General features: G+C 59.7%; 1 protein-coding gene across 4 annotated transcripts in view; it reads left to right on the forward strand.

Annotated features, from left to right (window-relative positions):
* Positions 1 to 14,002, forward strand: part of GSE1 (Gse1 coiled-coil protein) — a 102,178-nt gene that overhangs the window by 35,704 nt on the left and 52,472 nt on the right. For all 4 annotated transcript variants that reach the window (XM_083869967.1, XM_083869963.1, XM_083869965.1 and 1 more), the window contains one exon: positions 398 to 554. Coding sequence is in view for 3 of the 4 variants with exons in the window: in XM_083869963.1 (XP_083726089.1) it covers positions 398 to 554 (157 nt within the window). In the remaining variant the exon portion in view is untranslated. The remainder of the gene's footprint in view (positions 1 to 397; positions 555 to 14,002) is intronic.

A 14,002-nucleotide genomic window follows, 5' to 3' on the forward strand; every position in this document is an offset into this window, starting at 1 on the left:
GCAGCACGTTTCCCTCGCCTGCCAGGCAGGGAAGGCGATGGGGGGTTGTTGATCTCGAGTAAACACTGCCCGGTTGAGTAATTGGGAGCTGCCTAACCGGCCAGCTGCCGCCGGCGGGCGAGGGGACGCCGCTTTGATTCATGTCCTCACCCCCCCGCTCCCTGCAGCCTTTCTTGTCTGGCTGTGCCGGGAGCCATCGGCCGGATCCAGCTGTAGCCCCGTGGCTCGGGCTGGCGTGCGGCTCCTGCGCCGGCCACGTGCACCGGCCGGCAGGAAAACAAAAGCATCTTGTGTCTGTGCGCCCCAAACCTCCCCCCCTGTGCCCCCCAACCCGTGCTGGTGCTGCTCTGACCGGGAGAGGCGACGGCGCTGAGTGTCTGTCCTGCTTCTCTTCCAGGCGTCCTCTTCGTCCCTGGAGACAGCCGCCAGCAAGTCTGGTGAGTCCCGGCACCGGGGGGTCAGCGCTGGGGAGAGCCCGGGAACGGGCAGCACCGTCCCGGACATCGGCCAGCGGACGCCTTTGGATGCGGAGAGTGCGGACCCTGGAGCTACAAGTAGGTGATGCGGGGGGATACTGGCGGGTGCCATTCCCAAGGGATGTCCCCTGTCCCGCTGTGGGGTGACCATCAGCCCGATGTGCTGCTTGGCTCACGCCCAGCGCCTTGGGGTTGGGATGAACACCCGCAGCCCCGCTGGGAAGGTGACCCCGACAGCACCACACCATCCCCGGGGCCGTGAGTCAGGCTGTGGGCACCAGGGAGAGCCGCAGTGCTGGGCTGGCTGTGCTGGGGAGCCGGGGGGGCCCCCGGGGCTGGGATGGACCGCGGCTCCAGGGACTCGGCCGCCCCGTCCGTCAGGAGCAGCAGCATTTTTGGGAGAGGCATCACGCGTGCTTCCCGCCTGCCGCCTCCCTGGACCGGCTTGTTTGCCAGCCCTTCCCGGCGGGCGCGCCGGGCCGTGCTGTGCTGGGCCATGCCAGGCTCCTTTGATCCGGGAACAGCCGCCGATGCCGGTTCCTGGCGTGGGGCTGGGAAGAGTCAGGAACCGCAAGGTGCAGCGGGCAGGGCAGGGAGAGCCACGGGGCAGCCTGCAGGGCCAGGGGACTGCTTGGTGGTGGGGATTTGTGACCCCTCACATTCCCTAAGAAGGATTCTTCTCAGGAATGCAGTGGCCCGTGTCACCCATCCATCAGCCCCACAGGGATGTGGCTGTGGTTTGGGGACCCCGCAGGGCGCTGTGTCCCTGGGGAGGGGCCGGGGATGCATTTACAAGCTGCTCACAGCCCAGCCAGCAGAGGCGCGGAGGCAAGCTGGGAGCCGTGGCCTGGAACGGGCCTGCTGGAGTCAGCCCGGGATTTATTACCCTGCCAGTGGCTGCCGGGCAAAGGTGACAGTGACTAATGGCTTGTTACACGCCTGCCACATCTCATCTGCGCACCGCGTCCGGCTGCTGCGCTCCCAGCCCTGCTGTGCAGGCAGCCTGTGCTGTGTCCCTTCCTGGGGGGGACACAGGGGTGACCCCCCTTTTTGCCCCTGCGGGGACCTCAGCCAGAGAGGGTGACAACAACAGTTGGACAGCTTGGCGTGGGATCTATCCCTGTGCTGAGCATGGAGACACACACTGTCAGCATTCCCTGTGGCCAGGCAGAGCCAGGCTGGCATCTGTGGGAGCACCTCCATATCTTGGGGGGTGGTGACACATCCCGGGGTGTCCTGCTGAGCCTCGTGTGACACACGGGACTTCCCGGGTGCACAAAACCCCTTTGTGGTTGCCAAACCATGAGCCACTGCTCTGCCAGCACGGTGTCAATCCCACGCCAGGGTGGCTGGGCTGGGATGCCGAGGGGATCCTGCCTGCGTGTCCGGATGGATGCTGACGGAACCACAAATGCATTCACCAGGAAAATTAAAAAATTAACAGGCATTGGCTCGCTCTAGATTAGTAAAGGCAGGAGATAAAAGCGGCTCTTTATACCTTGTGAGAATTGCTGATAAGGGCATTTGTTCCTCTGTATTCTTTAAAAAGAATGCAATAAAAATTTAAAATAGAACGGGAAAAGGGAGTTGGGAGGGGGGAAGCACGAGGAGGATTGGGGGGGGAAGCACGAGGAGGACTGGGGGGGTGGCAGGCAGCAGCAGCACCACAGCAGCACCAGCGTGGAGGGCACTGGGGCCTGCTGGAGGAAGAGGAGGAGGATGGAAGGGATGCAGAGGTGAGGGTGAGCTGGGAAGGGATTTGAGTGCGTGTTGGGTGGTGTGGCGGTTTGTCTGGGGACAGCTGGGTGTCCCTGTCATGGCCTGTGTCTCCTCCTGCAGAGATGCCAGTTGATGGCTGGCAGTGCCAGGATGAGATTCCTCACTGAAGCTCCTCCCTGCCCGAGGGAGGCTGGGGTCTGTCCTGTCCGGGCCAGCCGAGCCTGTCTGGCACCTGGAGCCGACTGGTGTGGCCGGTGAATGACGGGCAACTTCCTCCTGAGCGAGTGGGCTGAGCCCCACCCCTCTCATGTCACTGCTGTCCCCAAGCCCAGGAGGTGGTGGGATGGCACAGGGGTGACCACCACCATCCCCACCTGGGAGGGACAGTGCTGTCCCCTCTCCCACGCCTGGTGCAGGGGGTCCCTGGGGCATTGGGGTACCCCGAGGGGGTGCCCTGGGAACACCCCTTATTTCCACAGGGTCTGGGCTCAGGACCACCCTGGGTGCTCACTGTGCTGGGCATCCCTGAGCCCCAGGGTATCTCGGAGCAGTTTTGGGCTGGGGGTCAAAGGCCTGGATCCCACCCCAACCCCTTGCCCCCATCAGTGCCTGGCACAGGCATCCCCCCATCTCTACATTTGTGATCCGTGACCAGGAGTGACACCCGCATCACCCTAATCCTTACCACGCTGCGGAGGGATGGAGACCCCGCGGGACGCCCCGCACTGGGAGAACTCCCATTCCCGATGAATTGAGGGGTGGTCCCGGCTGGGAGGGGTTCCACCCCCTGCCCGACATCCCTGTTTTGGGAGCTCCCCGTGCTTTGCTGGCGGTGCCCGCCCCCGCCGCCCTGCCCTGCCCTGCCCTGCCCGGCCCGGCCCGGCCCCCGGTGAGTCACGCTCCAGCCGTGCGGCTCCCGGGGCGGCGGGCGGGCGCCGAGGGAAGCAGGAAGCGGCGGGGGAAGGCTCGGCACGGCTCGGCTCGGCTCGGCTCCGCTCCGCTCCTGCGCTGCCCATGGAGGAGCGCGGCCCCCGTTGGACGGCGCGGCCCCCGGGTGAGTGACCCCCCCGCCCCAGCAGCGCCGTGGGGAGGGGGCAGCGGGGTCCTCCCCCCCCCCCAGGGTGGGAGTTGTGCTGGAGGGGTGGGATGGGGCTGGTGCGATCCCGCCGCTCGCAATCCTCCCCCAGCCCCTCTGCTGGGGGATGGAGGTCACCCGGGGGTCGGGGGAGCCTGTGGGGTGGGGGGGCAGAGGTCACCCTGGGGCTGGGAGAGATGGTGGTGTGGGGGATGGAGGTCACTCTGGGGTTGGGGACTCCGTGATACAGGGGGTGGAGGTCGGCCTGGGATTTGGGGGCAGTGATGTTTGGTGAAGGGAGGTCACCCTGGAGTTGGGGGACCTCATGGTCTAAGGGGCAGAGGTCACCTTGTGTTTAGGGGAACCTATGGGATGGGGTAATCAGGTCACCCTGGTTTGGGGAACTCCACTGTAAGAGGAACAGAGATCAACCTGGGTCTGGAGGAACCCATGGTTTGGGAGACCAAGGTCACCCTGGGGTTGAGAGACCCTATGGTTTGCCCTGGGCTTGGGGGTCCCTGTGATGTGGGGGATGGAGGTCACCTTGGAGTTGGGGGACCCCACTGTGTGCTGACTGACGTCACCCCAGAATTGGGGGACACCGTGGTATAGAGGGTGGTGGTCACCCTGAGCTTTGGGGGGCACTGTTGTTTGGGGGATGGAGGTCACCCTGAGGCAGGGGGCCCCTGTGGCCTGGAGGATGGAGGTTGCCTTTGCCTTGGAGGCCCCTCTTGTGTGAGGAGTGGGGGTTGCCCTGGTGGAGGGGTACCCCATCATGGGGGAGACAGAGCTCACCCCAAGCTTCACGTGCCCCGTGGTGTTGTGGACAGAGGTCACCCTGGCCTTGGGGGACCCCACAGTGTGGAAAATGGAGGTTGCATTGGAGTTGGGGATCCAGCTGGGGAATGTTGTGGGGAGCTGAGACCCTCTGGGTTCTGTGGCCTTGGGGTCTGGGGCCAGCAGAGGTGCTCAGTCTCCATGACCCACATTCCAGAGAGACCCTTGGGGTCATTTCCCACGGCTGGCAGGGCACACGGTGGCCCTGACCTTGGCCCTTCTCCTTGCCTTGCTGCCTGTCCCTCTCTCAGTGCAGGCACACAGGGTGCAGCGTGGGGCCGTGCCTCAGTTTACCCACCCACCACTGCTGTGTATCCATATTTCTGTACACCCAGGGCTGCTGGAGCAGGGGAGGGACCGTGTTGCTGATTGAGCTGGACTCAGGGAGCCCGGGCACCGCACCCTGTGCCGGGGTGATGCCGCGGCCCCGGCGTCTGGCCTGCCTCCGCCTTTATTGCCCTGCTCCGTCCTGGCTCTTCCAGCCCTGCCTGTGCTGCCTGCCGTGCCCTTTGCCCAGAGGCTGCTGCCTCACTGTGCCCTGCTAGCACCCGTGTCTGCTTTGCACGGTGACACGGGTGCCAGTCCCCAATGGGTGGCATCTGTCAATCGAGTGGCCTATCAGTAGCATCTGTCCCCAAGCCCTGGGCAAGTGCCCACTGCCAGCCCTTGGAGCAGCAGGGACGAGTCCCCTGCTCTCTTCATCCCCATCCCCATCCTCCTCCTGTGGCTGAGGGCACAGAGCTGCGGGGTGGGTGCCCGCTGGGCCACGAGTGGGATCCAGATCCAGGGGAGGGAGTTAATGGAGGGAAAAGGCAGCGGGAAGCCGGCGCCTCTTCCTGCAAGGGCGCGCGTGCGCCGGCGAGCACCGGGGTGAGCCCGTGTGGTTTGTGGGTGTGAGCGAGGCGAGCGTGCGCCCGGCTGCGTGTGCTCCTGGCAGCCTGTTTGTGTAACCTGCCGGGGCGTGTGACGGCCACGGCGGCCTGGCAGGGCTGTCCCACAGGGCTGGGGGCTCGGTGTGCAGTGGGGGGCTGGCTGTGAGCACACACACGTGTGTGTGTGTGTGTGTGTGTGAGTGTTGCACAAGCACAGGGTGTCAAGCGCAGCGTGCTGAGCGTGGTGACCCCTGGCTGGGGGCACACGGGGTGTGTGTGCCTGCACGTCCCGCTGGGGCTGTGCTCCTGTGCGCGCACACACACACACACACACACACACACACACGGGGCCTGTTCTGGCCGGTGGAGAGGGGGAGAGCGTGTTGGCTGCAGGGCAGGGAGCTGCAGCGAGGAGATGGTGGCTTTGGCGGGGGGCCAGGCTGCCGGGGGGTGCAGGGGGAGTGCCGAAGGACGCGGGACAGTTTATTCCTTCCTGGCACGCCAGTGGCTGGGACAGGGGTACGGGTCGGGGGGCAGATGGAGGAGGAGGAGGGGTGTTAGTTTTAATCTCTGCTCCTCTGTTTGTTGCTCTGGCCTCCCAGCCCCCCTCCCTCCTCACCCTGCTGTCTGGCCTGTGGGAGGCTGAGGCCTGGAGGGGCTGTTCCTGGGGGGTTTGTGCCGGTGCCAGCCCTGTGGGAGGTGCTGGTGCTGTCCCCCACGTCAGGGCACGGTTCCACGGGTCACACCTCTATCCCAGAGCCCTGGCACTGCTGCCAGCTCTGCGTGTAAGGCCTGGCCTTACTGTGGGCAGCAGCAGATGGCCTCTGCCATCACAGCCCCATGGGGACACCCACCCCAGACCGCAGTGAGCTGGCAATGCTGGGGGTGCATCACCCATCAGAGGGGCTGTGGGGCAGCCCTGCTGAGCCCCGACAAGGAGTGACCAGCACAGAGCTTGGCCTGCAGCCTCTGTCTGGGCAAGCTGCCAGGGGGATTGCCCTTGAACCGGCCCTTGCCATGCCTTGTGCTTCGTGCCCCACATCCCCCCCAGGTCCCCCCAGCCCGGCACCCCACTGCCCGCCGGCGGTTGCACACAGGAGGAAGCGCCCCAGAGCTCCCGCGCCTCTAACGGTGGCTGCCTTATCTCGGGGCCTTCTGGGCCCCCCCAGCCCTTATCTGTCACGGCCGTTGGCCCTGGCTGGGCTCGCAGCCCCCCCTTGGCTGCCCCAGCCCCTGCGGGGTCAGCCCTTGGGGGCGGCCGCTTGGCAGCCTGCCCCCTCCGATCCTTTTTGAAGTTTCAAATCCATTTAAGTCAAGAGGAGGGAAAGTTATTGCCTCTAAAGCCCCTTGCGTTGAGCAGTAAATCCTCTTTGCTGGGCCAGCGCCGCCTCCCCAGCACCCGCAGGACCAAGCGGGGGGTGACTCCTGTAGGGGAGGGGGGTACAGGCTGGTTGTGTGTGTCCCCAGGACCCTGCAGGCGGGTGCTTTGTGCCTGGGAGGGGCTGGGAACCCCAAAACATAGTCAGTGTGGGTTTGGGGTTCCTTTGAACCCCCCCAGCTGAGCATTCAAGAGCATCACTGCTGCTTTCCCACCGTTTGCTCACCCTGATTTGGCCCAGAGAGGGGGTTCCCCTTGTGACATCAATACCCAGGTGTCCCCAGCAGTGTGGCACAGCATCCCCCCCCCCAGCTCACCCACACTGTGAGGCTGATGGAGCAGGAGCTGGATGTGCTGCTGCCGGCGCGCTGGCGTGTTTTATTTGATTTCCCTTCTCCCGAGCTGGCAATATTTAAATATTAATGCCTACCTCTAATTGCTGGGTCAGAGGAGCGGGGCGGCGCGGGAACGGGCACAGGGGCGGCTGATTTTGTTGTCTCGGGGAATGTTTGCCGAGGAATAACGTTTGTGCACACACACACACATAATTTTACTCCCTTGGGATTTACTCGGCCTTGGGGAGTGATGCAGAGTGGAGGAAGCTGAGCTGTGATGCCACCAGGCCATCATTTTGCAGCAGGGCACCCACCCCCCGCATCCGGGGGCCCTTCTCCAGCACCCGCAGAGGGGATTGCTAATAGCAGGGGAGGAGGAGGAGGAGGAGGAGGAGGAGGAGGAGGAGGGAGGGAGGTGTTTTATTTTCTCTCCGGGCAGCGCGGCGTCAGATGCTTGCGTGCTCGCTTCCTGTAATAAAGCGACCGCCGGCGCGCTTGTCACCTGCTCTCTGTTGTGCTGCCAAGCGCAGACATGCCGCTTCTCGCTGCGGGCCCTGGCGCGCTCCCTCCCCGCCGCCGCTGCCGCTGCCGCTGCCGCTGCCGTGCCCGCCCCGGGCGCTCGCCCCGTGCCAGCGCGGCGGTAGCAGGTGTTTGGGCAGGGTGTGATGCTGCCTGTTGCCGCACGCCCCGTGCGGGCGGGGGCCGTTTAACTGTTCTTCACTGCGGCCGTGCCCCCTGTTTATGCCCTCCCTCTCTGCTTGGTTCTGATGGGGGGGTCCTGCTCCTCTGTTTGCAGGAGTTTGGGGTGTGCCCGTGGTGCAGGCAGGTGGCTCTGGTTGTCCCCAGCTGTGTTGTGCAGTTGGGTGCAGCGTGTGCCACTCAGGGGGTTGTGCAAGCTGCTTGGCACTGCTGTTGCTTTCCACGCTGTGCCACACCGTGCCATGCAGCTGGTTTGGACACCAGGTCACTGCTCACTTTGCATGTTCAGCCCTGGTGCCAGCACCTTCCCAGTGCTGTTTAGGGGAATTTTCCCCATTGGGAAATCCCTCTGCTCCCTTTTGGATCCCTCACTGGTTTGCCAACCCCCTGCAGCCGTTTGTTCCTTAGCTGTGCAATCTCCTTCCTCCTGCCCGCATGGCACAGGAGCCGTCTGGGTTAACTGGTGTTGGCTGGGTCCTGCTCCTGTTAACCCCGGCCAAGGGAATTCTGTGCCCTTCAGCCTGGCAGGGAGGCTGCTTGGAAGGGCTAACACAGGGTCTGCTCCCCACAGGCAGCCTGGAGCGTGGTAGATGTGGGGTTTAGGGATGAATTACACCCAAATATCCCCCGTGGAGGAGGCAGGCTGGGTTTTCCTCCTTCCCACCCGCATCCTGCCCCTCTCCAGCCCCGGCTCCCGGCGCTGCCTTTGTTTCCACTGTATAACAAGATGATGGGTTAGGGTCAAGCTGCGGGTTCATAACTTGTTGGAAGACTTTGCCGAACAATAAAGGTGTCTGGCTTTATATCTGCTCGTATTTTATCCGCGCCACGGCCTTTCCCCAGCGCCGGCCGGGATTTACGGCGGGGGATATTTGAACGTGTCGAGGCGAGCCGGGGAAGCCGAGGCCGACCCCCTCCCCACGCCTTTGCATTCAGTGCCTGGGCGCTGAAATATTTACCTTCCAGCTCCTCTGACAGTTCAAGCCGTCTCGTGAAGCAAAGGTTATTGAACTGCGAATGTTATGACATTACATTTTTGTGTCTGCACTTTCTAGATGCGTGATGCAGCCTGAATGATAAGTGATCTCGGGGTTAAGGGTGGGGTGGTTTGGTTTGTTGGTTTTTTTTTTCCCTTTCTGTTCCTTTCCTTCCCTCCCTGCTCTCCTCCCTGAGCTGTCAGCTCTGCTGGCGCTTGATAACGCTCCCTTTTATTGCCCTGCCTTTGCATTCCTGCTGCTGGGCTCCCTGCAGTTGGGGTGGGTGCTGGGAAGGCGGGAGAGAGGGACATTTCCAGCTCAGAAGCCTGGCTACCCTGGTGTGTGCCTCAGTTTCTCTGACCCCTCCTGCCATGAGTGGTCACCCATGCCAGCAGCCCCTCTTTGTGGTTACTACTCCCAGTGCAGGGAAAAGCTGCATCCTGAATCCCACCATGACCATAGAATCACAGGATAGTTTGAGTTGGAAGTGACCTCAAGGCTCCTCTAGTTCTGACCCCTTCCACTAGTCCAGGTAGCTCCAAGCCCCATCAAACCTGGCCTTGCCATGCCCTGGGGCAGGAGGTGATGCCCCGTGTCACTGGTGCCAGTCTGTGCCATGGTGCTCATCCTGCAGCCACATCAGTGGGATTTTGGGGTGCTGAGGTGATGCTCTCTGGTACCCTGTCAGTCAGGGTACAGCATCTCATCAGCTGTCCCCACTTGAGACACAGCATTCTAGGTGTCCAAATGGCCAGGGGGACATGTGGGGAGGGGGACAAGTGACAACAGGCCTGGGCTGTCCCATCCACACTAGAGGGCAGCAATAAACTGGATCAGAGTGGGCTGTGCTCTGTCCCTGGGGGCGTTGAGGGGTCCGACCCCTCAAATTTGCCCTGGCACACTGGGTTTGCAGCGGGGACACACTTATTTTTAAACAAAACCATTGCAGCAGGACCAACCACTTGGACCTGCAGTGTCATTTCATCCCAAGAGCAAATTAATTAAGTCATTCCATAAATTTGGCTGTGCTCACTGACAGAGAATCACATCTGCACCCCCCCGCCCTTCCCCCCTGGCTTTTCCCTGGGCTCCCCCTCCCTGCTTGGCTCCCTGCAGGAGTCAAGATCTCACCCCTGCAGCACCTGGAGATTTCCATGGGCTCAGGGCTGGCCGAGCATCCCGAGTATCCCGGCTGGGGTGGCTGCCAGAGCTAACAGAATCCAGCTGTGCTGGCGGCCGGGCAGGGGGGGCCGCGGGGAAAAGGGGGAGAAAAAGAAAAAAAAAAAGAGGTCAGGGCCCGGGAAATTAAATGTTCATAAATGTAGGCCCGAGCGCTTAAAAAGTAGGGCAGTGCCATTAAATCTCATTAAAGTTTAATACCTATCAGTGCCACTTCAGGCAGCCCTTGGACATTGCTTTAATTTGATGGGTGTTAAGGGAGAATTATCAAATAATTGTGCTGGCTGGGGACTTGCTTTTATCATGTTACATGGAAAGCTCTCCCGGCTTTGTGCCGCACATCAAAACAGCGGCGGGTAGGTATTGTTCTGGGGAGGTGATGGTGGCGGCTGCAGGGGGGGTCCCCACTGTCCCCATCGCCCTCAGCAGTGGCAGAAGGGATGAGGGACATCGGATCAGGTTGTTACAGGGATTTGTTGCCCCAGTGATCAGCTTTTTCTGCCCAAATTTAAGACATCTATACCCCCAGCAGGGGTTTGCTGCCCCAGGCTGGCATCCTTGAGGGTGGCATGGGGACAGGGAGCATCCTGCCATTGTCCCCATGGATTCTGCTATTATCCCTGTGGGCCCTGCCAGTGTTCCCATGGGTCCTGTCACCATCCCCATGGGTCCTGTCACCACCCCCCTGAGTCCTGCCATCAGCCCTGTGGGCTTTGCTGGTGTTCCCATGGCTCCTGCCACCATCCCCATGGGTCTTATTGGTGTCCCCAAGGGTCCTACCATCATTCCCATGGGTCCTGTCACCATCCCCCTGAGTCCTGCCATTGTCCCCAGGGGTCCTGCCAGTCTCTCTGTCTGTCCCTCTGGTGCTCCCATGGGTCATGGCAATGTCCCCATGTCCCAGCAGGGTTGTGCCACCCTCCCTGCACTCACTACCCCAGGATGCCAGTGTGGGCCTGTGGGTGCTGCTAATTAATACTAATTTTTGGAGAGGCTGTGGGGTCTGTGGGGACTTGCAGATGGGAGGAGCTGGGGATGGCCGGCTCCATGCGCAGGCAAGGACATGGGCCCATGCATTTTTTATAGGGTGCACCCGGGGTTATTTTTATTTCTTTCTATTTCCTTCCTCCTCCCCTCGCTGTAAAAGTCCCTGTTGATAAAGAATTAGTGCCAGGTCGTTAGTCCTGGTTTTTATGAGATAAACCCGGGCGCAAGGTGCTGTCGTGTAAACGCCGGGGCCAGGGGAGCGCGGGGACGGGGAGAGCGGAGCTGCTGCCATGAATTATTCAGCAGCGCCTGATTTCACATTATTCTCACTGATACTTTTACAACCTGTCAGTAAATAAAAAGATTCTACATTATTTATAGAAATGGACCCGAATTGGGTAGGAGAATTTACTGTTGCTATTATTAGGGGCTGCTCAGCACCGCGTTAATGAGAGCCGGGTGATGGCGAATGCTGCTCCCTGTGTCCCTCGTGTCCTTCCAGGTGCCACCTCGCTCCCCAAGGGTCACTGTGTCTCCTGTCTCTCACTGCTGGGGCTCCGTGGGTTTGGGCTGTTTGAAGGGGGATATCTCCTTCCTCAGGGATGTCTTCTTTCTTGGGACATCTTCTTCCCAGTGACACCTCCCTGCAGGTGACGCCTGCTCTGGGGCATCCATGCTGGGGAGGTCACCTTCCAAGGGATTATGACATCTTCTCCTTCCTGGGGACATCTCCTTCCCAAATATGTCTGCTTCCTGGGAACATCTTCCCCAGGACTGTATCTTCCTGAAGACATCTTCTCAGACACATCTCCTTCCTGAGTATCACATCTTCCCAGGGACATCCTCTTCCTGACACTTTTCCAGAGACACCTCCCTGTGGATGGCACCTTCCCAGGGACATCCTTGCGGGGGATGTCTCCTTCCAGGAGATGATGATATCTTCCCAGAGACATCTTCTTTCCAAGGACAACTCCCTGTGGATGACACCTTCCCAGTGATGTCCCTTTGCTGGGGACATCTCCTTCCAGGAGTGTCTTCTTCCTGAGCACATCTCCTTCCTGAACACATCTCCTTCCCAAAAACATCCTTCCCAGGGACCACATTTTCCTAGGGTCATCCTCTGCCTAGGGATGTGTCCTTCCCTAGGCCATCATCTTCCCAGGGACACCTTACCAGGGACATCCTCACTGGGGATGTTTCCTTCCAAGGGATGACATCTTCCCAGGGATATCTCCTTCCCAAAGACATCTTGCTTCATGGGAACATCTTGAGAATGTCCCCTCCCTGGGGATGACATCTTTAGGAACATCTCCTTCCTGGTGACCACATCTTCCCAGGGATATCTCCTTCCCAGGTGCCAGTGCTGGGACACACATCCCTGCCAGAGGAGGATGCTTTCCAGTCATGCTGCAGTTACATTTCTGTTCCTATCCAGTGAATTGTTCTCACCATCCCTCCCATCTCTGCATCCCATCCTGTTGCAGGAACTGGAGGGGCTCTACTTCCAGCCTGTCCCCTCCTTGCCATCATTTGCCTGTCACTGGAGCCATCCCACCCACACACCCGCCAGCCCCCCGGAGCCCATCTGGGCTTCCCGCATCCCTGATGTGACAGCTCCAGGGAGGTGGAAAAGCATCACACGGGGCTGGGAAGCCCCGAGGAGGGGCTGGGCTGGGCTGTGGGTAAACCAAGGCACGGCGGCAGTGGAAAAACCAGGAGGAAACCCAAGCTGTAATGGTTTGTCTGCGGTGTCCTAAGGTGGCTGCTCCCAGGCTGCCGGTGACAGGTTTATTGGCAGGCAGGCCGGGCTGGAAGGATTGTGGGCTATTTACAGTGCTGGGGCCGTGACTTTGCGAGCAGACAGTTAACATAAATTCACATGATGGATCAGTTATCACTTCATTGAACTGGTGGCGGATCCATTGAAGGCTGTGCAGTAACATACTGTTTCCTGGCTCTGCGCAGCGCTGGGATACATTAAATACACTTTATTTATAGCTTACCATTGCTGCACTGTGGGCAGGAGAATGCAGCTTTTGCAACTATCATCTAATTTTATGATGAGCATTAAAGCAAGGCCTATAATTTGCACCTTTTTATTCATTAGACACTGGTGCAGCCATAAGTCAAGAATGCCCAGGGATTTAGATGCAGATCCAGAAGATAAACTATTGACAAGCCAGATGTATTTTTACATTAGTGTGCCTTTACAATAGTTTATGTTGAGAGTGGAATATAAATTGCATTATTAAATACGAACCACTCTTGTAACCGCTGCTCTTCCTGCGTCTGTGCAGGCAGGGTGGGATTCGGAACCGCAGAGCACCGAGGCTTTGCCTAATGGTTCCAGGTTGGAGGGGGATTATTATTTTGGCTTATTTTATCCGTGGATGTGCTGATGCATCAGAGCAGGGGTCTGTCTGTCTCAGCACTGTCCCTCCTAGGAGGAGGCATCCTGTGGGATGAAGAGATGTGGGATGTCAGAGCAAAGCCATCTCAACCACGTGCCCCCAGCAGGGACCTCGGCTTGGCCGCTGCCACCCGGCCAGCAGTGAGTTAAATCCTTTTGTTTCTGAGGCAATACAGTTTATATTATGAGCATGAATAAAAGATGGTTGTGCTAGGGGTAGCTGTCAGGATCTTCGCCGCCTATAAAGGCTTCTACTGTAGCTTGACAGTAAAAGACTGTGTTTGGGGACTGATGTGGTTTCTCAAAGGAGCTAAATAAATAAGGGACGCTTATTTTTACACCAGTAAAGGCTGCTGGAAATTTAAAGCCCTGTTTATCTCGCTGAAATCACGGTGTTTATTGTTATCTCGTGGAGGGGGAATTTGCATGTTCACTAATAATTAACCCAACCCAGCGTTCTCCCTCCTGTACGTGCAGCAGCCCCGCCGTTATCTGGGGGGAGGAAACGCTTGCAAATCAAATGCAAATATTGACCCTGCCTGGGCCGGGCGCTGCTGTGGCCGGGTGCTCCCGGTACCATCCCACGGCTGCTGCGGGGGCAGGAGGGCAGCATGGAGGGGCTGGGTGCTAGTGTGGGACATGAGAGGGCTGATGGGAGCCATCCCCATGGCCACCCCATCCTTATTTCTGCCCTGTTCCTATTGGCATCCCATCCAAGCTGATGCCTTTCCGTATTTCCACCCCATTCCCATTGCCAGTCTGTTGCCATTACCACTCCATCCTCATTTCCATCCTATTTTCATGGTCACCCCATCGCCATTGTCGCCCTCTGCTACCCCATTCCCATTGTCACCATGTTGCCACCCCATCCTTCTTTTCACCTCATACTCATTGCTGTCCCATGCCCCCTTCATGCTACCCAGCACCCATTGCTACCCTGTGCCCATTCTTGTCCCCATTCCACTCATTGCTACCCCATCCCCCATCTCCATGGCCACTCCTTCCCCATTTCCACTTCATCCTTATTTCCACCCTTGTCCTACGGTCACCTCATTCCC

Source organism: Zosterops lateralis (assembly GCF_965231275.1).
Source record: "Zosterops lateralis genome assembly, chromosome: 12".
NCBI lineage: Eukaryota > Metazoa > Chordata > Aves > Passeriformes > Zosteropidae > Zosterops > Zosterops lateralis.